Source organism: Grampus griseus (genome assembly GCF_964374135.1).
Source record: "Grampus griseus genome assembly, chromosome: 18".
Lineage (NCBI taxonomy): Eukaryota > Metazoa > Chordata > Mammalia > Artiodactyla > Delphinidae > Grampus > Grampus griseus.
Genome location: NC_139012.1, coordinates 55691510 through 55719114, shown reverse-complemented (window position 1 = coordinate 55719114; position 27605 = coordinate 55691510). Strand labels below are relative to the sequence as shown.

The window sequence follows — 27605 nt, the reverse complement described above, 5'->3', positions numbered from 1 at the left end:
AAATAGGAGATGGGACAGTTTGGCTATAAAATAAGAGGGTAATTAATATTCTGTGATGACTGGATTCTTTTTAAGAAATATTTTGAGGATAAATGTTTGTACAAAACTTTTAAAAATCCCTAAAATAAACAGAATAGTTCTTAAAAATTTGAGCATTTGTTGATTTTTATCAATTAATTATATTCACTATGGGGAGACCATTTTTAAGAAATCTTGTAGATGATCCTTTTAAATAGAGAAAATTGGTCTCTAATTCAGCTTCTTGATAACTCATATATGATGAAATGGATTTGCAATTGTGGTCCTTAGACCAAACTCAGTACTAGAATAATTGACGTAATAGGTATTAAATCAAAGAGTGGCTCTGGCAGAACACTGGAAAGTATAGAGCAGGGACGCCTGGGTTCACCCTGCTCTCCCTTGCTGGCCTTTAGTGGTGCAGGAGTAAAGTCAAAGACAAAAAGAGCCTGACATCAATACTTCCTTAGTTATAAGTACAAAGGTTGATTACGTTTTTCCTGAATAGGCCCTGAGTGTGATGGAACTTATGGTGCTAGAAGGGTTGAGCTTTCCACACTTAACAAGACCTTACATTGAGTGGCCAGCTGTGCTGGAAGGACGTTCACCCATTTAGGAACTTTGAGGGCAAAGGGAAATACTCATGTGTGGCCAGCTTGCTTCCACCAAGATTTTCCTTTGCTAGTAAGTTAGGAGCTTAATGTAATTAATAATCTACAGCCCACCATATTTCCACATAGGTAAGGAGGCTCTATAAAGTGGTGAATACCAAGGACAGCCATATCTCTCAGTCAAGCATCTCTGGCAAGACTTCAGGGATAAAAACTCTTGAAATTATGAGTGACAGAAAGCTAAGTCAAACTTCATTAAGTAAATATTATTTACTCACAGATATACAAAGGGACGGTTCAAATTTGGCCGGTTCAGGGTTCAAAGAATATTGCCAGGACACTGTTTCTTTTGTTTCAATCATTTGCTTTGCTCTGCTTTTCTCTGGCTCAGGCACGCTCTCCCTGAATTACAGCAAAGATGGCTCTGAGAGTGCTTGACTTACATGGGGGCTGTGAACAACCGTAATTTTAGTAAGCAAGAGTCCTTGCACCCGTAGCCAGCTCTGATAAAGTTCGCTGGTGCTGAATCAAGCTCTGTGAGTCTGAGTCATGTGCCCAACCCTCATGCCCGGTGAGGTGGGACTAGGTAACTGACAGCCTCACCAGGTCTGGGAGATGCAGGTACTGAATGGAAAAGGGCTTACTTCCATTAGAGGAAGTAGAGGAAGTGGTTTCTCTCTAGTGTAGAGAGAAACCTAGATATTGCTGCTTTGGGGGAAAAGGGATAGAAGAAAGTTGTGCCGTTTTATAAGTTTTCAAATGTAACCATAGTTACTTAGTAATTAAGACTTCTAGACTCTCCTCCAAACACTGAATTTACATGACACTTAAAATCCTTTAAATTATCAAGTTGCCTAATTTCTGAAGATTGGTTACTCAAATTGTTAACATTTCCTGAAAACCTACAGTGTGATCTGCTAGACACTTTACATGTATTATTAAGTCCTCACAACACCTTACTGAGCATTGTTATTTCTGTTTAAGATGAGGACATTGAAGGCCAGAAAGGTGGGTAATTTGCCCAATGACACACAACTAGGAGCGATGACGTGTAACTGGAGCCCAAATTCACCGAGTTCCAAAGCCCATAGTCTTCCTACTTCCTACTTCTTCCTTGGTCCAACTTATTTGCTCACAAGTATCTGAGGACTTGAGCTGCAAAAATGCAGAGGAGGGAAAAAGCAAGGGTGTTGACAATCTACTGAAAAAGTGTTCATATTCTTAATATGGAGAGAATTCTTAAAATCAGAATAACATTTCAAAAACTACATGAAGGAGAATTAGACAATTAGTAACAGAAATACAAAAGACTTTTAAACTTATGAATAAATGTTCATCCTCACTGGTAATCAAAGGAATAAAAATTAAAATAGCAATGGATGTTAGTTTCGGGGTACTACATAGACAATGATTTCCTTTCTTTTTCTTTTATCCCCCCCTTCCTCCCTCCCTCCCTCCTTCCCTTCCTTCCTTCCTTTCTTTATGATATCCTGCGTAGGCAAGGGATCATGGAAGCTGAGACTCTTGTACAAACTGATGGGAGTAAATATTGGTACAATCCCTTTATTTTACCCAAATTTAGTTTTCTTAAGATTGTTATGAGAAACCATCCATCCCCTGAGCCCCCCTTCCCATCTCACAACTGTTTTCGAATACTTCAGGTGATTCTTGGTATTTATCTTAATATCTCTAACATCATGCTGGTATTGCTACTTCTTGAGTTCTCAGAACTATCTTGCTAATGCAGTCACGTCATAATTTTGGCTAGCTTAATAGTCAATGTTTACATCATCACGGCTATGTAAATACCAGGTACAGCTGAGCCACATACTACACTATACCTTTCCAGCACATTCTACTTTCCTTGAAATTAATAATTTTTTGTTCTTTTAGCTTTTCATGTATTCATCAGTAACTCACTGCATTCAAACCCACTAGTGTTGTTTTCCATTTTCTTGACAATAACTAGTGACTCTGACCTTCTTGAAGAAGTCTCTTTGAACCCTGATCTGACCTTATGGAGACTGGTGGCCTCCTGGCCTGTTGCACGGCTACCTCCTTTGGATCTCTCTTCACTGTCATTTGGGAATTCTCTTTTCCTATCTTGCATCACCATGTCTTTTCCCCAAGGTCTCTTCCTCTTTCTTGCCTTACTCCCTCTCTTCCTGTGAAAAGGTGCATAGGAAGTAAGTCGTTTTTGAGATTTTGCATGTCTGAAAATGTCTGTCTTCTGTCTTCACTCTTAATTGATAGTTTGGCTGGGTAGTAATTCTTGGCAAAAATTTTCTTTCAGAATTTTGAAGGCATTGCTTCATTGTCTTGTGGCTTCCATTACTGCTATAGCAAGGGCAATTTTCTCCCTGGGGGAAGTGTACTGTATAGCAAATATACTTCTTGCTATAATGTACTCGTAATTTAAAAATACACCACAAAAGCACCATTTCTGTATTCAATGTTTCTCTCTGGAAACTAGCAAACTCGTTTCTTTGTCCTCAGTTGACTGATATTTCACTTCCAAGGGCTTCCTTGGACTGAGCCCTTTTAATCTGGACACTTCCTTCATTTCTGGGAAATTTTCTTGAATTTTGATGATTCAGTGATTTCCTTCCTCATAAATTCTATTCTCACCTTCAGGAACTCCTGAACTCTGGACTTGTACATTGGACCTCCTGGATGGATCTTCTAAATTTGAAATATTTTCTTCGTCTTTTTGTTCTCCTTTCTGGAGGATTTAATCTAACTTTATCCTCTAAACTTTCTGCCGAGTTCATTTTATCTCTGCCATAAAAATTAGTCTTTACACATGACTAACTTTTGCCTTTGTTGATTCTTTTTCTTATCTTTTTCACTTCATTAATTTTTGTTTATGTCTTTATTATTCCTTCTTTCAACTTCCTTTGGATTTAATCTATTCCTTTTTTTTATACTTCTTAAGTTGACAAATTAGCCTATTAATTTTTAGGCTCTAACCACAATATGGCTTTAGCACCACATCACAGGATTTAATAGGAGGCATTTTCATTAATGTTCAGTTTCAAGTGTTTTCTAATTTTTTTTCTTTGACTCATGAGTATATAGAAGTATACCTATTATTTTAATTTTCCTAAAATTGATTTCTCATTTGATTGCATTAAGATCAGAAATAATGTCCTCTATTTTTAAATTTTTGTTGACACTTGCTTTGTAGCTTTTAATATAACCCATTTCTAATGTTTTACTAGTTCTTGCAAATAACAGGCACTCTCCAACTGATGCTTTTTGATTTTTTTGTATGTTCATCAAATAAAGCTTGTTAATTGTGCTGCTCAAATATCCTATATATCTACTGAGTTCACTTTAAATTAAAATCATTGGCTTACATTTTTCTTCATAAAATGCAAATACTGTATCATGCCTTAAACCCGTCTGAGTTTCAAGTAAAAGCCACAATTCTTAGAGGGAAAAAAATAGTTCTACCTAGAATCAGGAAGACAGATGTGATTTCTTGCTGTTTCCCTTTGCAAATTTTTTTTGTAGTCCACCATTTAGCTAACTGTGTAGCCCTTTGTCAGTTCTGGCTTTATGCAGTCTACTCCCTGCCCTGTTTCTGCCCCTATAGCTATGGGCACCAGGGACAGTAGATATCCCCAGGGCATCCGGCACCTTCAGTGAATCCTTACCTTCCCAGTCTCTTCTTCCAGCTTCACTCCTGGTTTTAGAGAATTTCCCCTACTTTCACATAAGTTTACAAATTCATTTTAAATGAAAATTTAAAATAGTTTATCCAGCATTATTAGGTGTTTTGTAGTGGGAGAGTTTCTGCTAGTGTAACTTTCTTACTTTACTCATCTCTCCCCCTTGCTCTTTTCCTGCCAGTGTCCTAAAAAACATTTTATGGATGTAAAAGGGCCATCACCTGTTTTCTTCTTTCCTTTTTCCCCCAATTCCCTGCTCAGTTTTTATTTTATTTTATTCTATTGTATTTATTTATTTTTTATTCTGGTTACTTGCAGATGAAGGGAGAGCACTTAACAAAGTGTTGATGAGGATAAAGAGGTGAGACAGCCTTCGCAGCAAAACAGTAACAGAAAGAACTGTTGTCTAGCTTTATAACTGAAATATGTGGGATGTAGGTGATCTCCTATACTTATGGCTAAAGATGCATCTTCTTGGGCCCTTGCAGACCTACTGGATCAGAATCTCAAGGGTAGGGGTGGGGAATGAAGCCTGAGAGTGGACATTTTAACAAGTTGTCCAGATGGTCAGGAGGCACACTAATGTCTGGGAACCACTTGTATGGACCTTTGATTTCTCAGTAGGGTGGGCAGTAAGGAGGGATGAAGCAATTGGACATAGCATGGATGGATTATTAATTGCACTTTCCATCCAGTTACTGTAATGTGGCAGGCAAGAAATATTCCTCCCAGACTCTGGAAAAAGTTTAACAGTAAATACCAGATTTTGGCAGTGTGTTTTATCAAAAGTACTAGTTATTTTAGGGAGAATTTGAGAGAGAAGTTACCTAGAGGTTATGATGGACATCTCTTAAAATAAAACACCTCTGGTTCATCTATTGAACATTCCTAAGGTCTACTCTTCTACTTGTTCTCATTCAGCGTCATAGCCACCAACTAGGGTCTCTTGTTTCAAGTTGTTGTTTTTTTTTTACCACCACATAGCTAGAACTTGATGCTTCCTGTCTTACTCAATTCATGGTTCGTCACAGATTAAAATATTATGATCAAATTGATCAAATATGATCCATTGTATCATCTAGTGGTGACCCAATTTGCCTATGAGGTCCAACTTCTTCATTTGAGATTACCCAGCCATTCAAGATTCTTCAGTCTATAATCTTTTCCGCTTTCTCTGACAATACCTTCCCACTCTCCAAAGACTATACCTCTCTCATCTGGCTGGTTTCAATGTCTCTGTAAATTAATCAGGCTTGTCAGGACTCTAAGCCTCTACTCATGCTTTCTATCACTCTTCTTTGTTTATCCAGATCTAAACTAGCATTGAAAGTGAAGCGCAGATGCTACCTTTGCTCTGGCTGCATTTTCTTCTTCACATTGCAGATCTGTCAATCCAAAAACTCTTCACCATTTTTCCATTTCCCAGAGGTTAAGATGCAAACTCTTTCCCCTTGCATACAACATAGCCCCACTTTCTCTTTCTGGTCGCATCTCTACAAACTACTTTAGGCACTTGACCTCCAGACACAGTGACTCACTTTCTGATTCTCAGTCTTGCCACGCATTTTTAGTTTTCTGTACTTTGTATCTGTTCTCTCCTTTGCCAGATATGACTTGCCCTTTTCTCAGCCTGAAAAATTGTTGCATATCCTTCAAGAACCTCTTCAAACATCACCTTCTCTGTGAAATCTCCCTGACCTCTCCCAGGTGAAGCACTCCACCCCAGAGTGGTTTGAGTCTAAATATCCTAAACATGTGGCTCATTGTGTTGTAATTCTTTATTTGTATATCTGTGTTCTATACTTGATGTGAGCCTATTGCTACACAGTACCTGGCAGAATACTGTTTATCTGATAGTTGCTCAGTAAACGTTGCCCAATGACTGAACACTGTAACCTGTACTGATCTCCCCAGTGCCGTAACTGCAAGGGCTCTTAGTGTTTATTCCAATCATTTTGCTAAATTGCCTTATATTATTCTTTCACTGTTTGAAGCATGTTCTAGATTCCAGTAAGATTAAATGGAGATGCCCTGGCCAAGGTACTTAACTCTCCCAGCCTCAGTTCCTTCATCTGTAAAAGGGGGGATAATAATAGCACCTCAATCAAAGTGTTGCTGTGTAAAATGAGACAATGCATTAAAATATTCAGCACAATGCCTGACACACTCAAAGTGGGAGAAGCATTTCATTAACTGTTACATTCTACATTTATGTCATTATCCCTTAGTATTCTCAGAGGGTTGTTGTGAAGATTATATGAGAACATATATGTGAAACCATGTTGTAATGCACTATGCAAACGTAGTTACCTTTATTTTCACTGTCTCCGCAACTAGGTTAGAAGCCCGTCTCAGCCTGAACACATTAAGTCCAATCGTCAGCAAGATGCACAAAGCCTTACCCAGCTCAGCTTCTTTCTTTTAAAGTCTCCCATTTTCTTCTCAGCACCTATCACAGGGTCATGCACATGTTAGGCACTCAAGGTAGATTTAAACATAGTAACAGCTCGAGAATTAGCAAGGCCTTTAGCTGATAGTGAAGCCTGCTGCATTCTTTTTGTTTGATGTTTGTTTTGTATAACTTGATTGAAACATTTTTCCTTGGTCAATGTACTCCTAATATTTTGGAGATGCTGTATAATTGTATTAGGCTTAGTTAGCTTTGTGGTAGGACCGCTTCCCCTTTTGACATGGATGCCAGGGAGGCAGCCTTAGCCAGGGTCCTACTTTTTTCTCTTACTAAAGACATAAATTATATAACTCTTGCATTGCAGAACGACTGAAAAAGTGCTTGATTTGGGTCCTTTCTGACATTTTGGCAACTTCTGTGTATCACTCCCGTTTAGAATTTATTAAGATGTGGTAGTAAAACATGTAGAAAAAATAAATTAAAAGGGTAAGGCTTTCAGGTACTGATTGGAAACACAGGTGTGGGTACAAGGAATCCAGATAGGTGAAAGTTCCCACAATCTTCAGAAAACGTACTCAAGTTCTGAAAAGGGTTTGAAGCAGTGTACAGGGAAAGCGCAATATATTAAGACAAAGAGAGTCGAATGCTCCTTAAACCCTTAAGCAACTCCCGAGCACAGGGGAACGACTAGAGGCCTGCCTGGGGAATCCACGGGGACCATCGCAGGTGAGGGCGAGGAGGGCGAGGCGCGCCCCGGAGCCACAGGCCTGCAGGTGCTCCGCCCTGTCTGCCCCGCGGCGGGGGCCGATTCCCTTCGCCCCGCTGGGCCAGGGCGGCCCGAGACGGCTGAGCCGGCCGCGCTGGGGGAAGGAGTTTCCGGCGGACTCGGCGCGGTGCCGCTTCCTGTCCCCCTCGTCGCGCCGTCTCACACCGCCCGTCCGGGACGCGGCTCGCACCGGACCCCCTCCCCGTGCCCGGCGACGCCCCCGGCCCCATGCAATCCCGGCTCCTGCTCCTTGGGGCCCCGGGCGGCCGCGGAGGCCCAGCTGCGCGGCGCGTGAGGCTGCTCCTGGGGCAGGTGGTGCGGCGCCAGCCGGGCGGTGACGCGCGGCGCTCGGAGGTCAAGCTGCTGCACGCCGGGGCGGGGGCCGACACAGGTAACCCCGGGACGCCTCGCCGCCCAGCGCTCCGCGCGGGGCTCCTGCGCACCTCCGCGCCACCCCCCCCCCCACCCCCGCAATCCCTGCTGCTTCAACTGGGGAGGAGCGCTGCGCCGGAAGCTAGGAGATGGGAGATGGAGGTTCTAGTATCCACCTCGCCGCTAACTGCTGTGTAACGCGGGGCCAGGCGTATGCACTCTCTGAGCCTCATGTAACCCGTGGGAACTGGACTTAGGTTTCTGATGACCTGGAATAGTGCTTTCTCCTTCCCGCACTGCTTCTTTCACCCCCCCCCCCCGCCCCCCGGGATTCTGACTTAGATTATAGCATACGCAGAGCTTAATGCAGCAGCCCTCAGAGGGTGTTGAAAGCTGGACTTGACCTTGCTCTCTGAGTCCCAAGGGCCTGGAAGTCAGTCTGTGCCATGTTCCAGCCAGGGTCAGTGGCGGCTTAGAAGCGTACGTTCTCGCCAAAGAACCCCTCGTTAGGTTTTAAATGTATCCACGAGTTTTTCCAAGTTTTACTTGGAGTTTTCATTTCTCACAGGTTCACAAGTTCTTAGAACTGAAAACCACAATTTAATTTAGTTAAAACCCCTGACTCTATAATGGAAGTAATTGAGACCCAGAAAGGAAAAGTGACTTCCAGAAGATCACACAGCTAACCCTAGGCTGTGAAAGCGCAAGAGTCCTAACCACTGGACCACCAGGGAATTCCCAGCTCTGATTTCTAAGCTCAGTATTTCTTGGCTCTATCTGAGATGGTTTTAGGGGTGTGTGTGTGTGTGTGTGTGTGTGTGTGAGCGCGCTGGAGTTAGAGCATTTGTGCTGGTTAAGGGAAGGGTTGTATATTGTTGCTCCACGTGAATGGCTAAGTGATTCTAGGCAAGATTTTGTCAGTGTCATTGCTTAGAATAAAGGAGGTATTCACCTGAGATTGCTAGTTTCATGGTTCTTCTTGCACCCCCAGCCCAATAATTTTCCTTGTCAGAAGTGAGGGAGTTTAAGTCCCATCCATTTCATCATTCATTCATTAAACAAATTTTTTTCTTTTTCCTGTATAGGGTTGTGATTTGAGATTTTGCCCCTTTATAAATTATTATGCTTCTAGGGTGTTTGTTTTTTAGTCTTTGAGTTTTTTATTTGTTAGTTTCTCCTTTGTCCTAGAAGGCAGAGGTCAATGGTAGAAGTGTAGCGTAATCCATAACTCGTGATTTGGAGTGAACAGTCTGAGTTGGAGGCCATTTCTGCACCGTCTAGGTGTGGGGATTTGAGGGTAGGTTACTTAATTTTGTGTCCCAGTTTCCTTAACTGTAAAACGAGGATAAGGAAAGTATATTTGATAGGGTTGTGGTAAGGATTTAGTTTATACAATCCCTGGCACATATTAATGTTCAATAAAAATTAGCTTCTTTATTATTCTTAGTATATGTTATTTTCAGCTATGTGAGATTTATTGTTTCCTTGGCTTTAGAAGAAATGAAACCAGTTCCTTTTAGGTTTGAACTGTGAGAACTGTCTAGGTAGGCTGGTGGAGCAGGGTTAATTCATGGGAACTTTAAAAAGAAAAATGTTCTTTATACATGAATAATACATGTTGATTATAAAAACATTAGACATGGCCTCAAAATTTGTGGTATGTCCAGCAAATCAAAGTACAGGCTTTGCTTCAAATGTGAGAGTCATGTACACATTACAAACAACATATTAACTTCTTAGACTCAGTCACTTAGCATGACACCACATGGAGTAAATTATGTTAACCCTACTTGCCTTGCCACTGCAAAGATTCTCAAGGTTGAAGGTATGAGGGCTGTGGATAAATGTACCTTTTGAAAACTCACCCGAGATCTGGACTCAAGTAAGAACAGCTGTGAGCCAGGTAAACAGGAGGCAAGTTCTGGGCTTCCCTGGGACATAACATTGGCCCTCAAGGTTGAAGTGTCCCATTTTGAACCAGATGTCACACACAGACAAATGTAAACCACAAATAGCATTATGCTGTAATGAATTACAGTTTAGATTGGAAAGATGCTCTCAGCTGCACTCAGACATGTGACTAGTAGCTCGCCTCTCTGCAAGTAATTGACCTTGCTTCCTAGTAGTTTGGAAAAAGAACAACACGGATACAAATTATATACTATTCTTATCTCTCCTGCGCTGTATGTATGTCTTATGTATCTTTATATTCCTTTTTGTGCATGTCAACTCTTTGTACCTAAGAAGTATTCAGTGGCTTATTATCTTCCGGTTTGTACAGAGAGGGAGCAGGAGAGCCTGGAATTGCCTTGCTGGCTTTCAAGATAGGAGCTTTATAAAGCCTGAGAAGCAGAAGGAAGAGAGGGTCATTTTGTTTAAAAAAAAAAAAAATCCCCAAACCCACTGCTTTTTATCTTTTGCTATTAGGTAGTCTACACATCCATAATTTGTAAATTCTTTATATCTCTTTACACTTCAATTGGTTGTATTGTCTCTTGGTTTTAGGAACAAAGTGGTTAACAAGGAGGTTAGCTACTGCAGAGTTGTTTTTTTTTGTTTGTTTTTTGGACGGCTGCGCGGCTTGTAGGATCTTAGTTCCCCGACCAGGGATTGAACCCAGGCCCTTGGCAGTGAGAGTGCAGAGTCCTAACCACTGGACCGCCAGGGAATTCCCTGCAAAGAGTTTTCATAACAATTATTGTAGTGTTTTCACAGAAGGAGCCAAATTAGTTCAGTAGGATTCTGATGTCAAACAGGCTCAGATATACCATAGATTAAGATCAAATGATAAATCTGGAAACATAACTATAAATCCACTGTGACATATTGAGTGCCATCCTTTTACACCCTTATTATTAAAGGGGTTCACTATTTTATCTTTCTGACTTTTGTGTATAAGTTTGTTTATAGAAATATTTAAAAATATTGATACTTTTTGTACAAGAAATCTATGTTCATTGTAGTGAAAAATATAGACAAATCCCCTAAAATATCTTTCCATGCAAATTCATGATTGTCATTTTTTTGTGTGTTACTACTATCAGTTTTTGTAAAAAATATATATAATATGCATTTATATAAACACATATTTCTTTTTCTTTAAAAAATGGAATCATGTATGTTTTACAGTTTATTCTCACTTAGCCATTATTGTTAATGTACTAACATAGTGATAAATATTGTTATATATGGTCATTTTAAATAGGCATTAAGTTCATACATTTATCCATATAATTTATTTTACCAGTTTCCCATGCTTAGACATTCAGGTTGTCTATTTTTAAATATATAAACAGTGCAATAAACATCCATCCATATGTATTTTTGTAACTTTAAGATTATATCCTTGGGTTATAATAGAACTAATGACTTTGGGGAAGGGAAATATAGAACTCCTGCTTCAATTCAGAAATATGGTGTAAAGGGAAAAACTGTACTGTGTGTGTGCAGGTCTTAGCTCTGTATTTACTAGGTATTGAACTTTGGGGAAATTATTAACTACTTTGAACCTGCAGCAGGCTATTTTGACCCTGAGGACATTGTGACTTTTGTGTATTAAAGAATTTAGCAGTAAAATCCCAGAACAGTTGTAACCTAATAAATTGCTGGACAATTTATTGGGAACATGCAGACTGGCCTGGAAATTGCTGATATATTTGGTTTTCTCTTGGGTCTAAGTTTTGTATTAAAAAAAACCAATGGTGACACTTAAGGGTTCTTAACCAGGGGTAATTCCCGTTCCCCAGGGGACATTTGGCAGTGTCTGAAGACATTTTTTGGTTGTCCTAACCAGGGGGAAGGGGGTGCTACTGGTATCTAGTGGGTGGAGGCCAGTGAATCTGCTGAACATTCTACAATGCACAGGACAGCCCCTAACAATAAAGAATCATTTGGCCCAAAATGTCAGTCGTGCTGGCTGTTGAGAAACCCTGACCTAAACCAACTTCTTTGGTTGGTTTAGTTCAAAGCTACAAGTCATTGAATTGTGAGTCCATTTCAGAGTCGAATGTCCTAAGGTGTGTATATTCATTAACTTAATTTGTAGTTTACAGTTCAGAAGGCATTAAGCATTAAGCATCTCCCATTTTAGGAGAAGGGCTACCACAGATGTGCCTGAAATACGTAACTAAGAAAAGCATTTTTGAGATTGGTAAAGATTTTGACAGTAGAACAGCTTTGAAATATCTGAGGAAAATACCCATATTTCTCCTGGGTTAGCCAAGAACTAAATAAAAATTATTAATCATATAAAAAATTTAAAGTCTTATTAGAAACTATCAATACAAAATAAAACTCTGACAAAGCTATATACTAAAAAATTTGTTATTGATTAAACATTGAAGAAAGAGCAAAATCTTTTTGGTATTCAGTCCACGCTGATGGCCACAAAGGAAAACAGAGTTGCAGAAGATATAATTGGTGAAATTCTATATGGACAAAAAAAGTGATTGATAAATCCTCACTATAAAATAATTCTTTAAATAAAAGAAAAATAAAAATGTGCTCTATAAAAATTGATCAAGGAGTTCTTTTGGCTTAATTTTGCTCGAAAGTTAACTTTGATGAAAATTTATGAACGCTAGTATCATTCTGATTAAAATGTTTGTTTTCAGAATATCCTCAGGGTCAAAATGTTATATATTCCTCTCTGAGTATGTATCTTCTTTGTAAAATAGGGATAGCTACACTTGCTTTGCCTGCCTTTACCTTACAAAAATTGTTGTGTTAGTCAGCAGTCATTAGGTTTTAAGTGACAGAAATGTGCACAGAAAAGCATATGATTGGTTCACATAGGTGGAAGGTCCAATGGCTTCAGACTGGACTAGATGCAGGATATTAGAACATCTGTAGGGCTTGGGCTCTCTCTGTCTTTCCCTATGGTTCCCCCACTCTCCACTCTTCCTTTATTGGATCTACTTTTTGCAGTATTGGTTTCAATGTCTGGCAGGCTTTCTTCAGCTGGTAGCAGTGACAGTCTTACTGACAGCCCCAGACTTTGACCTTCCTTACAGTTCACAATGTGAGAAGAAGACAGAACATCTTTTCCTGTGAGCTCTGAAAAATCCTGGCGAGAAATCTTATTGGCCAAGCTTGGATCACAGGCCCATCTCTAAAACAACCACTGTGGTCAAAGAGTGGAATGTTCTGGCAGGGCTTGTGCAGGGTACTCATTTCTGGGCACTTGGATGCAGGGGTAAAGGTTGGGAGGAGTGGTATAAACTACCTAAACCAAATTGGGTGGGTTCCTCACTGGAGAGAGGGATTCTGTTGTCAAAAGAGGAAAGAATATGGGCATGTAAAACAAAACAGCTGTCCACTAAAAATCAAGTGAGTAGGGCTTCCCTGGTGGCGCAGTGGTTTAAAATCCGCCTGCCGATGCAGGACACACGGATTCGTGCCCCGGTCTGGGAGGATCCCACATGCCGCGGAGTGGCTGGGCCCGTGAGCCATGGCCACTGAGCCTGCGCGTCCGGAGCCTGTGCTCCGCAGCGGGAGAGGCCACAGCAGTGAGAGGCCCGCATACCGCAAAAAAAAAAAAAAAAAAAAATCAAGTGAGTAATCTCCGAACAGGTTTGTACAAGAGTGTTATGTAAAAGATATTAATTTTTATCTTGAATATAGAAATTATTTGCCTGTAAACTTTTGGAAAATCCCTTTAACTTAAGATCATCGCAAGTGATAAAATCAAGCCTTGTTACTTTAAAAATGGCCTTAAATTTGATTTCGTTTGGAAACTCTTCGATTCTTTTCAGGGTTTTTAATTTTCAAGTCCATATTTTCCATGCTTGAATAAAATACATAATTTATTGGTAGTAGTAGTTATGTGACAGTTTGTGTACTGTACACGGATTTAGGTTAATCCGTTATGAGTTATGTGTGCTTGCTTTTTTGCATTATTTGTAATAATAAATGTAATTAAATGTTAAGCAGCTTACTCTATAACAATTTGTACTTTTTGTTAACTCATTCTTAGTTATTCTAACAATTTCCATTATGAGTATCTTATATTATTAACTAAAATCTTTTTAAAAAATGATTGCACTTGACCAAAGTATTTATTTGGTTTATTTGAAGAGAGGCATACGTTAGTTTCTTTTGCCTAAATTGTATTACCTGTTGTATAAGTATTGCCATTCTCCTTTAGATTAATACTTACACTATTTCACTTATATGAATCCTTTACAAATAAATGACTTGATTTCTTTTCTCTTTATTTTACATTTTTGGTTCAGTTTTTTTTTTTTTTTAATAACTTGATTTCTGAGCATGTTGGAAGATGGGCTGTTCTCAAAGAATACAGAAAACAGGGGGTTGAAACAATACTTAATTAAGAAAACAGTATCTAATTAAAGTGAACCAGGGCTTAAAACAATACTTAATTAAGAAAACAATATCTAATCAGAAAGTGGAATCATTCATTCATATATTCACTATTGAATACCTGCTTGGTTTGAGGTATTATTTTTGGCACTGGGAATACAAAGGTGATTAAAACATAGACTTGACCAACAAAATGCTATAGTCTTATGGACTGAACAGTGGTCTTAAAACATTTTTCTCACTTATATCCTAAAAGGGTTTTGCAAATATATATCCCTTTATACATTTTTAGGTTGATATCTAGAAATTTCCCTAATAAGTATGAATAGTTGAAGAGCATGTTGTCTCTGTTGTAAATATTGACATTTGACACAAAAATTGTTACAATACTCTTTAAAATGTATCTTTTAAATGTGTCATCTGAAAAAAATGCACAACCTATAAGTTGAGAGTTATGTTTTATTTGGTGAACTTTCTGAGAACTTCAAGCCCAGGACACATCATCTCAGATAACTCTGAGAGACTGCTCCAAAGAGGCAAGGGCGGGGGTGGGAGATTTTGCAATAAAGACCAGGTAGTTGGAACATCAAAAGATTACTGTTAATTAAAGAAAACCAGATTTATCTCAAGGAATTTAGCACTTTTCTATGTATGGGAATGTGCAAAGTCTGGGTTCATTGAAATCATTCCTTTGATATGCCTCTCAGGTATTTGGGGCCAGTACCCTGTGCTTTCTAATCCCAAGTCTCCTCAGGGTGCACTGTCAGGGGTGGCATTTTGTTTCCATCCTGAGCTCCCTCAGGGCTCACCTTAGGGGTGACTGTAATGTGGTGGCTTGATGGCTGCAACATCCTTTGTTTATTAATATGGCAGCCAGTATTTTATTTTATTTTTTTTAACATCTTTATTGGGGTATAATTGCTTTACAATGGTGTGTTAGTTTCTGCTTTGTAACAAAGTGAATCAGTTATACATATACATATGTTCCCATATCTCTTCCCTCTTGCATCTCCCTCCCTCCCACCCTCCCTATCCCACCCCTCCAGGCGGTCACAAAGCACCGAGCCGATATCCCTGTGCCATGCGGCTGCTTCCCACTAGCTATCTACCTTACGTTTGTTACTGTGTATATGTCCATGCCTCTCTCTCGCCCTGTCACAGCTCACCCTTCCCCCTCCCCATATCCTCAAGTCCGTTCTCCTGTAGGTCTGTGTCTTTATTCCTGTCTTACCCCTAGGTTCTTCTTGACATTTTTTTTTCTTAAATTCCATATATATGTGTAAGCATACGGTATTTGTCTTTCTCTTTCTGACTTACTTCACTCTGTATGACAGACTCTAGGTCTATCCACCTCATTACAAATAGCTCAATTTCGTTTCTTTTTATGGCTGAGTAATATTCCATTGTATATATGTGCCACATCTTCTTTATCCATTCATCTGATGATGGGCACTTAGGTTGTTTCCATCTCCGGGCCATTGTAAATAGAGCTACAATGAACATTTTGGTACGTGACTCTTTGAATTTTGGTACGTGACTCTTTTTGAATTTTGGTTTTCTCAGGGTATATGCCCAGTAGTGGGATTGCTGGGTCATATGGTAGTTCTATTTGTAGTTTTTTAAGGAACCTCCATACTGTTCTCCATAGTGGCTGTACCAATTCACATTCCCACCAGCAGTGCAAGAGTGTCCCCTTTTCTCCACACCCTCTCCAGCATTTATTGTTTCTAGATTTTTTGATGATGGCCATTCTGACTGGTGTGAGATGATATCTCATTGTAGTTTTGATTTGCATTTCTCTAATGATTAATGATGTTGAGCATTCGTTCATGTGTTTGTTGACAGTCTGTATATCTTCTTTGGAGAAATGTCTATTTAGGTCTTCTGCTCATTTTTGGATTGGGTTGTTTGTTTTTTTGTTATTGAGCTGCATGAGCTGCTTGTAAATTTTGGAAATTAATCCTCTGTCAGTTGCTTCATTTGCAAATATTTTCTCCCATTCTGAGGGTTGTCTTTTGGTCTTGTTTATGGTTTCCTTTGCTGTGCAGAAGCTCTGAAGTTTCATTAGGTCCCATTTGTTTATTTTTGTTTTTATTTCCATTTCTCTAGGAGGTGGGTCAAAAAGGATCTTGCTGTGATTTATGTCATAGAGTGTTCTGCCTGTGTTTTCCTCTAAGAGTTTGATAGTTTCTGGCCTTACATTTAGGTGTTTAATCCATTTTGAGCTTATTTTTGTGTATGGTGTTAGGGAGTGATCTAATCTCATACTTTTACATGTACCTGTCCAGTTTTCCCAGCACCACTTATTGAAGAGGCTGTCCTTTCTCCACTGTACATTCCTGCCTCCTTTACCAAAGATAAGGTGACCATACGTGTGTGGGTTTATCTTTGGGCTTTCTATCCTGTTCCATTGATCTATCTTTCTGTTTTTGTGCCAGTACCATACTGTCTTGATTACTGTAGCTTTGCAGTATAGTCTGAAGTCAGGGAGCCTTATTCCTCCAGCTCCGTTTTTCATTATCAAGATTGCTTTGGCTATTCGGGGTCTTTTGTGTTTCCATACAAATTGTGGCAGCCAGTATTTTAGTTCATGGTCTCTCTGGCCCAAATTTGACCAATGTTTGGAAGACGTTTCATGACCAGTTTTTTCCCATGTTGCTAGGAATTCTTATTCCTGGGTCAGGCAAAGATTCTTGTTGGTATGCAGCTCCAGGTGCTACTTTCTGGATTAGGCCCTGTTGATAATTTAAAATTCTCCGGATCCTCTGTCTTACTAGTCTGTTATGATCCAGGAGATATTTTCTCTTGTTGCTTCTTCACATACCTAGAATTACACTATTACAGTTATTCTATGTAGAGTTATAAATGTGATCTAATTCCTCAAGATGTTTAGCCATTATCAATTTTGTTGGAGGCCTGGTTACACATTGGGTAATGTAAGAGACAAGAATCTTATAAAATAGACAGGATGTAAGTAATAGAGCTGGTAACGTTGGCAGTCGTAGTGTAGCAGGGAGACACAAAGCATAAACAGTTTAGAAACAAAGAACAAATTAAAACAATGATTAGTGTAACTAGTTGTAATCTGGTTGCAATAAACCATCAAGAATTTGGAGAGAGAAAATTAAATCTAGTCTTGCACCAGCTTACTTTTAACAACAAAATTCACTTACTTAATTAACTTTAATCTAAACCTAGCCAATCCTGACCATCCACAAACCTTCCATTACTTTCTGTATCCATATTAGTTTGGCCCTTATTTTTTCCATCCAGAAAGAACCAGCTCTAAGATAAGCTTACTTTCTTTTCCCTTAATAAAATGCAATTCCATTTCTAATATCTTATTTACAGAAAAACACACATTCTACTTTCCTACTGTATACTGAAATGTTTACGTTATTATTTCAATTAGCTTTAATTACATGTTTAAATTTGATGGACATCTCAAAGACACGGGAAGAGAAATGCCAGTTCCCTCTACAAGGCTTTTGTTTAAGGTCAGAATTCTGAGAAGATATTTTGTCAAACTTTTTAACTTAACTGCATACACACACACGCACGCACACACACACACACACACACACACACACAAATTAGCCCAACTTGGCCATTTAAGGTTGAGATCTCTTTTAGTATAATTTAGGTACTTGCAAGTGTGATCTGGCTGGCGTATTAGTTGGAGGTTGGCTTTCTGATGCCCCTTTAAAGATGTCAGGTCAGCCTCCTCCCCAACCTCTCAGCCCAGACTTCTTGGTTTCCTTTACTGAGCAAATCCCAGGTTCCCCTAATGTCTTCCAATTAGGGGGGTCTCCCAGTGTTTTTCAGCCAGGCTCCCCTAATGTTACTGAGTCCAAGCTCACTCTGCTCGCTGCATAACAGGCCAATAAATCGGAGACAGGTGTTGAGGCAAGGAATAACGACTTTATTCAGAAAGCCGGCAGACCGAGAAGATGGCAGACTAATGTCTCCGAAAAACCATCTTATCGGGGTTTGGATGCCAGTTTCTTTTATACAACAGAGAGGGGGAGGAGACGAGGAAATAATGTAAAAAGGCCATAAGATTTGCAGCTGTCCCCTGGAATGGCCAGCCTTGGGGAGGGGATGTGTTAATTTCTTCTTTCTTGCAGCCATCCGCAGGTGGACAGGGTCAGGATGTACAAAGGCACTTTGGGTTTAACATTCCGGCAGAGGGGCAGGGTTCCCTGAGGCAGTCCATTGCGTATAGACAGCATCCTTTTAGTGAACAAAAGCAGCGGAAAGCAAAGGTTAAAGTAAAAGCAATAGATTCAACATATAGTCAGATTTGGCTCTTCCCTGTTACCCTAATAGCTTTAGATTAGGGGGGTCACTCCCTAATGTCTTTCAGTTGGGAAGCCAGGTACCTGTTAGATACCGCCAAATGAAACTCAGGATCATCAGCTGTTAACAGGAGATCCTAGAGCCAGGGGAGACCCAGATTTGTCTGGACTCTGAGGAGGCGGATGGGCACAAGAGGCCTCTTCTGGTATCAAGGTTCTGGATCCTTGTAGAGTTTAGGCAAAGGAGAGAAGTATGCTCTGGGTCCCTTCGTAATTGGTTGCCAAAACTGTCAACTGAAAAAAATGTACAACCTAGAAGTTGAGTTATGTTTAATTCGGTGGACAGTTTGAAGACTTCAAGCCTGGAACACAGGATCTCAGATAACCCGGGACTGCTTCATCGAAGAGGCAAGGGGGGAACCAGGATATATAGGAGTTTTTTCAATAAAGACCAGGTAGTTGGAACATCAAAAGATTACTGTTAATTAAAGAAAATCAGATATCTCAAGTTAAGGAATTTAGCGCTTTTCTATGTATGAGAAGATACAAAGTCTGGGCTCATTGAAATCATTCCTTTGAAATGCACTTAGATATTTAGGGCCAGTACCCTGTGCTTTCTTATCCCAAGTCTCCTCAGGGTGCACTGTCCGGGAGGGCATTTTGTTTCCATCCTGAGCTCCCTCAGGGCTCACCTTCGGGGTGGCTGTAACGTGGTGGCTCGATGGCTGCAATGTCCTTTGTTTACTGATATGGCAGGCAGTATTGGTTCACAAATGGAATCAGAATATCCTAGTGATTGTTAGCTACCACCTCTTTTTGAAAATAGATAAAAAGCTCATCCTTAACTGTCAGAAAGTGTATGTTATTTCTTTATTTCCTTGATTTGTATTGTAATTACACTTACTCATAATTTTATCTTAATATATTCTTATTCTTGAAAGTTTTATCTTTATCATATTTTTCTGCAATGAAAAATGTCTAAATGTTAAAATGTTTCTATCATTATAATTATTAGAGCACAGTTGTTCAAAAGAAATCAATATGTTTCAAATTTTCTTAGAAACTAAAATTTTGTGGAAACATACCTATTAATAACATGAGTAGCACTTTTTTCCAGTTGACTATAAATTACTGTAATGAATATTCCCTAGTTTTATTGCTGAAATATAAAGAATTTTGATATAGCAATATCACTCAATTTTTTGCAGACTTTCTAAGTCAAAAATATGTTGATTTATTATCAGAAATGATATTTTTAATGATCTATAAACTGGCAACTTGATTATAGCCTTTTCATTTTGTTCATGGCAAAGAATTGGAAACCACTTGACTTGCAAGTAAAGTCACTGACCCAGCCAATAGAATCATTCTGCCTGAATATCTGGGAAGTGCACTGAAAAGGCTTCACGAAAATTTATCAAATGGCTATGGTTATTTTCTCACGTAGAGGCTGCTTTTTTATTCTAATGTACTCAGAAAGAGTTGTTAAAATAAAACTTTCATTCGACATACCTTTGCCAGCACAATATTTTTTGGTGAAAACGCTTTTACTTTATCACATGTTTAAATACTTTCTGTCAAATTCTTAGTTTTCATAATTAACAAAGGTAGTCTGTCCTGTCAATCCGATCAGCCAAATTAGACTTTCTGACAGAAAAAGTATTTTTCCCTTTCAATTCAAATAAATGTGTTCATGTATATTTTAAGAAATGTTATAAAAACCACTGAAAAATAAATGGGACACATTTTGAAGGCTAGATTACTAAAGGCAGTAAAACCAAGAATAAAGGAATCTCGTGGTTACATATTTAAGTTGTTTATTTCATAATATATGATAATATAGTTTTGCTCTTTAATGTATAGTAAAGTAATATAATATGGTTAAAATTATTTATATAAAGAGGACTGTGGCAGAAGTCATGTTTTTTTTTTTTTTTTTTTTGTTTTTTTTTTGGTACGCGGGCCTCTCACTGCTATGGCCTCTCCCCTTGCGGAGCACAGGCTCCGGACGCGCAAGCTCGGCGGCCATGGCTCACGGGCCCAGCCGCTCCGCGGCATGTGGGATCTTCCCGGACCGGGGCACGAACCCGTATCCCCTGCATCGGCAGGCGGACTCTCAACCACTGCGCCACCAGGGAAGCCCATGTTTTTTTTATTAAATGTGCAATGAACTTTGTTTATGGGCCTTAGAGAACAATTAAATAGAAATCATGTATAACAATCAGTAATAAATTCATCCGTTTCTTTAGACCTCATGATCAATCTTTGACTTTGTATTTAGTGGAACAGAACACTATTTGGTTCAGAAGCTAGTATATAACATTTTCATTATAAGAGTTAGAAAATAGCATTTTATAAGATGAGGAATGACTATATTGGAATGAATATTTTATGATGATGTTTGAGAATAACTTTTTGTCTACCTTTATGAAAGATACACATCTGATCGGGAACATTTAAAACTTTTCTCTGTTCTTTTTATCCAGTGTATTGTGAAAAATTTGGTAGTGCTGAAACCTATTTCAGTTACATTAAAATGAATCAGGATTAATAATGTGTACTGCTTCAGATGTTCAGAGGTGCCTTTTTTTTTTTTTCTATGAATAGCATGTTCTCAAGATAAGAATTGAGAAAAGCTGAAAAAGTAGCTTACCTTTAAGGTTGTGAAAAGCCAGTTTTCGAAGCTTTCTTTGCTTTGCTCTCTGAGCTCTCCCATCTTGGATTTTTTGACAATACTCACTCACACTTCCTCACTCTGCAATATACTGTATCTGACACAGGCCAACACAGGCCAAACTACTCTGGTCAGTTCTAAAGCTACTCTTCACTTTTAGTAGAGCTATATGAGACGGAAAGAGTATTCCTAGGCAGGTTTATGTTGATTTGAATACTTCTGAAAGCAGGCTTCTCCTCAGCCATAATTAAATATGCCCCTTTGTTTGGTCCCCTGGAGCAACGCACCGTTCACTGTAGTAGTAAACTAAGTGAGAGAAGGGCTCCTGAAAAGACCCGTGGGGATGGAGAGCCTGTAGGGCCATTCTCAGTCAGGTCAATGTTAGGGAAGAACACATGGAAGTGAAGATCTGAAAACGGATCCCCTTCAGACTGTTACGCTCTATCCCCTTGGAAAGTCCTTGTGTACCCTAATTTAAAGACGCTTAATGTAAAGGAGCCATAATCAATAGTTGTACAGTGTGAGAAATGCTATTACAGAAGGATGAGCCAGATACTGTGCAGAAGGACAGGAATGGAGTGATTAGTTCTTGAGTGAGGTGGAGATGGTGCAAAAGGGAAAGTTAGGGTAGATTCAGTGGGGAGATGAAGATATCTGAGGAGTACTTGTGTGAAGGAAAAGTGTGAGAGATGTGGAAGGGCTTCTAGGTCAGGGAATAAATCATCGGTTCCTGAGATAAGAATACAAGAGGTAGAGCTGGTTGGACAACACACACAGAGAATACAGAGTTCCGTGTTTCTCATGTTAAATTTGAGGTGCCTCTGGAATACCATAGTGTCCAACAGGCTACTGAGAGATATTGAACTCGGGAGAGAGATCTGAGCCAAAGTAGACATAGAAGACTTTCATTGTACAGAGGTCAGATGTGGGCTATGGGTGTGGATTAGATGACTAGTCAAGTGTAGCATGGTAACCGCAGATGGCCAAGAACATGAGCATTTGAGGCAGGGAGGGCAAATGTCTAACCCCTATGAATGTCTTTTTCCTCTTTGCCTACAAATGGCTAATTGATCACTGCCCTGTTTCTTAATGAGTCCAGTTTCCATTGTGATTTCTTCTTTGGGTTTTTTGGAAGCCTGTTTCTTGATTTCCAAATGTTTAGAGATTTGCCAGTTATCTATTTGGTGCTAAGTTCTAGTTGAATTCCATTTTGATCAGAAAGCATACTTTGTATGATTTTAGTCCTTTGAAATTTATTAAGACTTGCATTATGGTGCAGCCAAAGATCTAGTTTGATGAATATTTCATGTGCATTTAAAAAGAATATGCATTCTACCATTGTTGGGTGTAGTGTTCTATAAAGGTCATTTAGGTTAAGTGGTTAATAAGGTTTTCAGATCTTTACTTCTATACTTGGTCTTAGCCAAAAGGCCAAGAACTGATTGTTTTTACTTCTATATCCTTCTTTTTTTTTCTGCTCTTCCATCACTTACTGAGAGAGATATAGTAAAATATGCATATATGATTTTGAATTTTTCTCTTCCTCCTTTCAGTTCTGTCAGTTTTTGCTTCATGTTTATTCCCCAGCTCCCTCTTTGCCAGTCACCACCTTAGGTTTGCTGTCTTCCCCCACAAAGGGTCACAGCTCCTTTCAGGAGTTATTCTAAATACACTCACTCTCTCTCCTTGCTCTCCCCTGGCCCCTTCAGGCTTGTGTCAGTGGTGGTAATGGCTTTCTGTTATTGCTAGTCCCAGGGTACTGGACCGTCCTTGCTGGTTTTCCCAAACTCTGCCCATACCTTCATAAATGGTTCCTTTATTATTCTCTCCTCAGTTATTCATTTTGAATGGACTACCAGTTTCTTGCTGGGCTCCTGATGGATAATGGATATATTTAGGAAAAGCATTTCAGTTAGTAGGAAAATCCAGTGCGAAAGCCTGTAATGAGTATATGTCTGACATGCTCAAGGAGTAGCGAAGAGACCCACGTGGCTGGAGTAGAATAAGTGAGGAGGACACTAGTAGGAGATGAGCTCAGAAGGGAAATGGGGTGCCAGATCAGACATAGCCTTTTAGCCCACTGCAAAGATGGGGGTTGAGCAGAGGACTGGCATTACTTGATTCCTATTTTCTTATGATCACTGTGGCTACTCTGTTGAGAATTAACTGTAGGGTGCCAGGGTTGAGACAGGAGATCTGTAAGGGAGTGAGAGGTAATGCTGTTTAAATGAGAAAATGAATTTAAGTAGTAAATCCCTACCTGGCTTGGGTCAGCATTGTGGTGGTAGAGGATGTAGAGGGAAGTGGGTAATACTACATATATATTAATGACAGAGTCGCTACAATTTTCTGATGGGGGGTGGGAGAGAAAAGTTAAGAATGGCTGCAAGATTTCTGGTTTGAGAAGCTGGAAGGATTAAGTTCCCATTAGTAGAATTGGGGAATACTGTGGGTGGAACACACACAGTTCAGAAGTTCAGTTTTTTTTTTTTTTTTTTTTTTGCTGTACGCGGGCCTCTCATTGTTGTGGCCTCTCCCGTTGCGGAGCACAGGCTCCGGACGCGCAGGCTCAGCGGCCATGGCTCACGGGCCCAGCCGCTCCGCGGTATGTGGGATCTTCTCGGACCGGGGCATGAACCCGTGTCCCCTGCATCGGCAGGCGGACTCTCAACCACTGCGCCACCAGGGAAGCCCAGAAGTTCAGTTTTGAATATGTCAACTTGAAGCCGACTATTAGGCGCCTCAGAGTCTGTTGGAATCCATGCTTCGAGTTCTGTGGTCTGGATTAGAGATATAAATTTGGGAGCAAGCAACATATTAGTTGCACTTAAGGGCATAAGCCTAGATGAGCTTATCAAGGAGAGGTTATAGATAGAAAAGAAAAGAGGCTAGAACCGGGCCTCCGCACCCAGGGAACGGAAGTTGAGGAGGAGAGGAAGAAAAGGCGAAGAAGACTTGAGTCATAATGAGGTAGGAGGAAAAGAGACAAGGTGAGAGGGCAAGGAGAGGGGGAGAGAGAGAGGTGGAATCCCTGTGGAGTGAGTCGTGATTGGATGCGGGGCTCTGACTCCACTCCAGATATCATGGTGGTTAACTCTTCCTGCTAACTGTACCGTGGCAGCCAAGCTGTGGCTAATGACGTAGGCTTGGCCAGTTCAATGTTCCTGCCCATGACTTCGAGTCATGAGGGAGTTGTGCAAAAGCTGCAGGAACAGTTTATTTATGGCAGTGCCCTTTTTATTAGAAGATATATCTGAAGACTTTAAGGATGAAGAATCATGACTTTTGCATCTTAAGGTAGTGTTTTTCCAACTTCCCTACAGGTTTGAGAAATATCAAAATAAAATGGGGGAAAAAGTTGTCCTCTGACTGTGTTGTCCCACAGTATGGATCTAAGGGTGCCTGGGGTGGTATCTCAGTGAGTTTATCCTGGGGTGTGACTTTGACTGTGCTTCCTGTTGCCTTCCCTAACATATTGTGGACTAGTTTCTGAGCCTAGGTCTCTTCATGATGGGTTCATGCTTCCTGTGAGGTATTTCATAGAACCGCTGTAACAAAAACCCCAGTGTCCTCATACTAACCTAGTTTGAGATGGAGTTTCTGTTACAGTAGTTCTCTAAAATAGCTCACAGGAACCATGGGTTACTTAGAGTCAAGATTAAATGAAATAACATAAATATGTCTATAATAGTATTTGCCAAATAGCTGGTACTCAGTAAGTATTAGCTGATGTCTAGACTAATTCAGAGGAAAATTCCTTTGATTCACACTCTAAATGTATGTGCATTGTGTATTAGAAATTATACCTGTGTTTTGTACAATGTTTCTACTTATCTCTTAATTTACCACATACCTGTAATATATTTCTTCATCTATAAAAACTTTTTTTTCCATAGATTTACAAATTTCCTCATTTATAAAGTCTCTGTCTCACATATTTGGGGAATGTGTAAAGGACTTAGAAGATAGTAATCATTCAACAAGTGTTGGCTGTTGTTAGTACCATGATTTAAGGCCTTGTTCTCCAGGATACCTCACTAGCTCAAAACTGGCAGTGTTGAAAGATGTGTTTTACACAGCTACTTTTTCTAAGTGTTTTTGAGCCCTTTGCAAGTGAAGTTCCAGTTGCAGATGGGATCAATATGTCTATTTTGCTGTTGGAGAGAGCAAAGCAGAGATTGTTTGGTTCACTCCTGCACTTTAGAAGATCAACCAGAAATTAATGTTACTTTAAAAACTTAGAACCATGTAGAAGTGACTGAGAGCTTTTGCTCTGTTTTGCTTGTTTCATGTAGGAATTCTTGGCATATATGCCACTGGGGCTTTGCTCTTTTCATGTACCTAGAAATGTTGAATTTGGGAGTTATGTTGCTAGAGAACTTGAATTTGTATGTAGTAAAAATAAGAACCTATAAAGATGTAAAAAGGTTGCCCATACATGTTAAAGGTACCACCTTATGGGTGCTTTGGACGCTCTTAAACAAAAATGCATCCTTCTGTATTGTTGACTTTATCAGTATTGGTATTAATGAGAAAATAAAGCTGGTTAATATATTTTATAGTATTTCACCTGTTTTGCTAAAATAGCATTTAAAAAGTGAATTTCACCGACACTTCTTCTTTATATATATAACTTATACTATGGATACTAGTTGTACAGCACAGTGCCTGACATAGACAGGTGTTTCTATGGATGCCCAACACAGACAGATCTGTGGTACACACATCCCTCTCTGTAGGTCAGGAGAATCACTGTTGCAAAAGCCATAGTGTGTTGTTTTCTTGTCTCTTTTAATGGTTGTGTTTCTGTATTCTCTTTTTAGGTGATACAGTTAATATTGGAGATGTATCTTACAAGTTGAAAACGCCTAAGAGCCCGGAACTTGTGCCACAGAACTACTGTAAGAACTAATCATTTATTTTATGAATTTATCACTTTGTTTCACTTCATCCATGAATATTTCAGTAAAATATTTATTTTTCCACATATTGCTGTTTCTGTTTCAACTGAAATAAACTTTACACTTAATAAAATGCACAGACCTTAAGTATTCCTTTTGATTAATTTTGACAATTTTATAAATGTGTATAACCACCAAGATTGCTTTCATCACGTCTGAATGTTCTCTTGTGCCCCCTTCCCTGCTCTCCTGCTCTCCTGCTCTCCTGTTCTGGAAGCCACTGTTCTATTTTCTACGATGGTAGATTAGTTTTGCTAATCTAATTCGTTCTTCAGCTTTCTATAAATAGAATCATATAGTATAGTTTTTTTTGTGTGTGTGTATTTGGTTTCTTTCCACCGAGAATAATTTTGAGATTCATCCATATTCCTGTACCAATCAGCTTGCTTTTAACTGCTGAGTAATATTCTATTGTATAAATATACCATAATTTATTTGTTCTTTTGTTGATGGACAGTTGGATGGTTTCCATTTTTGGACTTTTATGAAAAAGGTACTGTGAACATTCCTGTAGAGGTCTTGTAGTCATAAGTTTTCACTTATCTTAAATAAATAACTAGGAGTTGATGTGTCATAGGGTGGATGCCTGTTTAACTTTACTAAACACTGCCAAAAAGTTCTCCAAAGTAGTTGTACTATTTTACCCTTTGACCAACAGCAGTGTTCCACATCCTTGCCAACCTTGCCATCCTTGGTATTTCTAGTCTTTTAGATTTTACTCATTCTACAAGGTGTGAAATGGTCACTCATCATGGTTTTTGTTTTATAACAGCTCTATTGAAATACAATTCATATACCATAAAATTCACCTTTTTAAAGTGTACAACTCAGTGGTTTTTAGCATATTCACAGAGTTGTGTAACCGTGCCACTATCTAACTTTAGACCATTTTTCATCAAGTCAAAAAGAAACCTCACACTCATTAACAGTCACTCCCGGTTTCCTCCTCCTCCTCTTCCCCCTGCTGCCCCTCTAGCCTTTGACAATCATTAATATACTTTCTGTTTCTTTGGATTTGCCTATTCTTAACATTTCATATAAATGGGATAATATGTGGCCTTTGTGTTTGGCTTATTTCACTTATAATGTTTTCAAGGTTCATTCATGTTGTAGCATGTATCAGTGCTTCATTCCTTTTTATGGCTGAGTAGTGTTCAGTTGTATGGATATACCACTTTTTGTTTATTCATTCATCGGTTTGGGGATATTATGAATAATGTTGCTATAAATGTTCATATACAAGTTTTTATACAGACATATGTTTTCAGTTTTCTTGGATATGTGCCTAGGAGTAGAATTGCTAGGTTATATGGTAACTCTGTTTAACATTTCCAGGAATTATCAAACTGTTTTCCAAAGAGGCTGTACCATTTTACATTCCCACAAGCAATGTATGAGGGTTCCAGTTTCTCGATATCTTCAACACTTATTACTGTCTGTCCTTTTTATTGTAGCCATCTTCATGGGTATGCAGTGGTATCTCATTATTGTTTTGATTTG

At 39.3% G+C, this 27605-nt stretch overlaps 1 protein-coding gene across 1 annotated transcript in view; it reads left to right on the top strand.

The window, feature by feature from the left end:
* Window positions 1-7707: 7707 nt before the first annotated feature.
* VWA8 (von Willebrand factor A domain containing 8) overlaps window positions 7708-27605 on the top strand; it is a gene marked incomplete at its 5' end in the record, with an annotated part of 367871 nt that continues 347973 nt past the window's right edge. Inside the window, 2 exons of the mRNA XM_082676017.1 lie at window positions 7708-7870; window positions 25968-26045. Of these exons, the coding sequence (XP_082532143.1) occupies window positions 7708-7870; window positions 25968-26045 (241 nt within the window). The remainder of the gene's footprint in view (window positions 7871-25967; window positions 26046-27605) is intronic.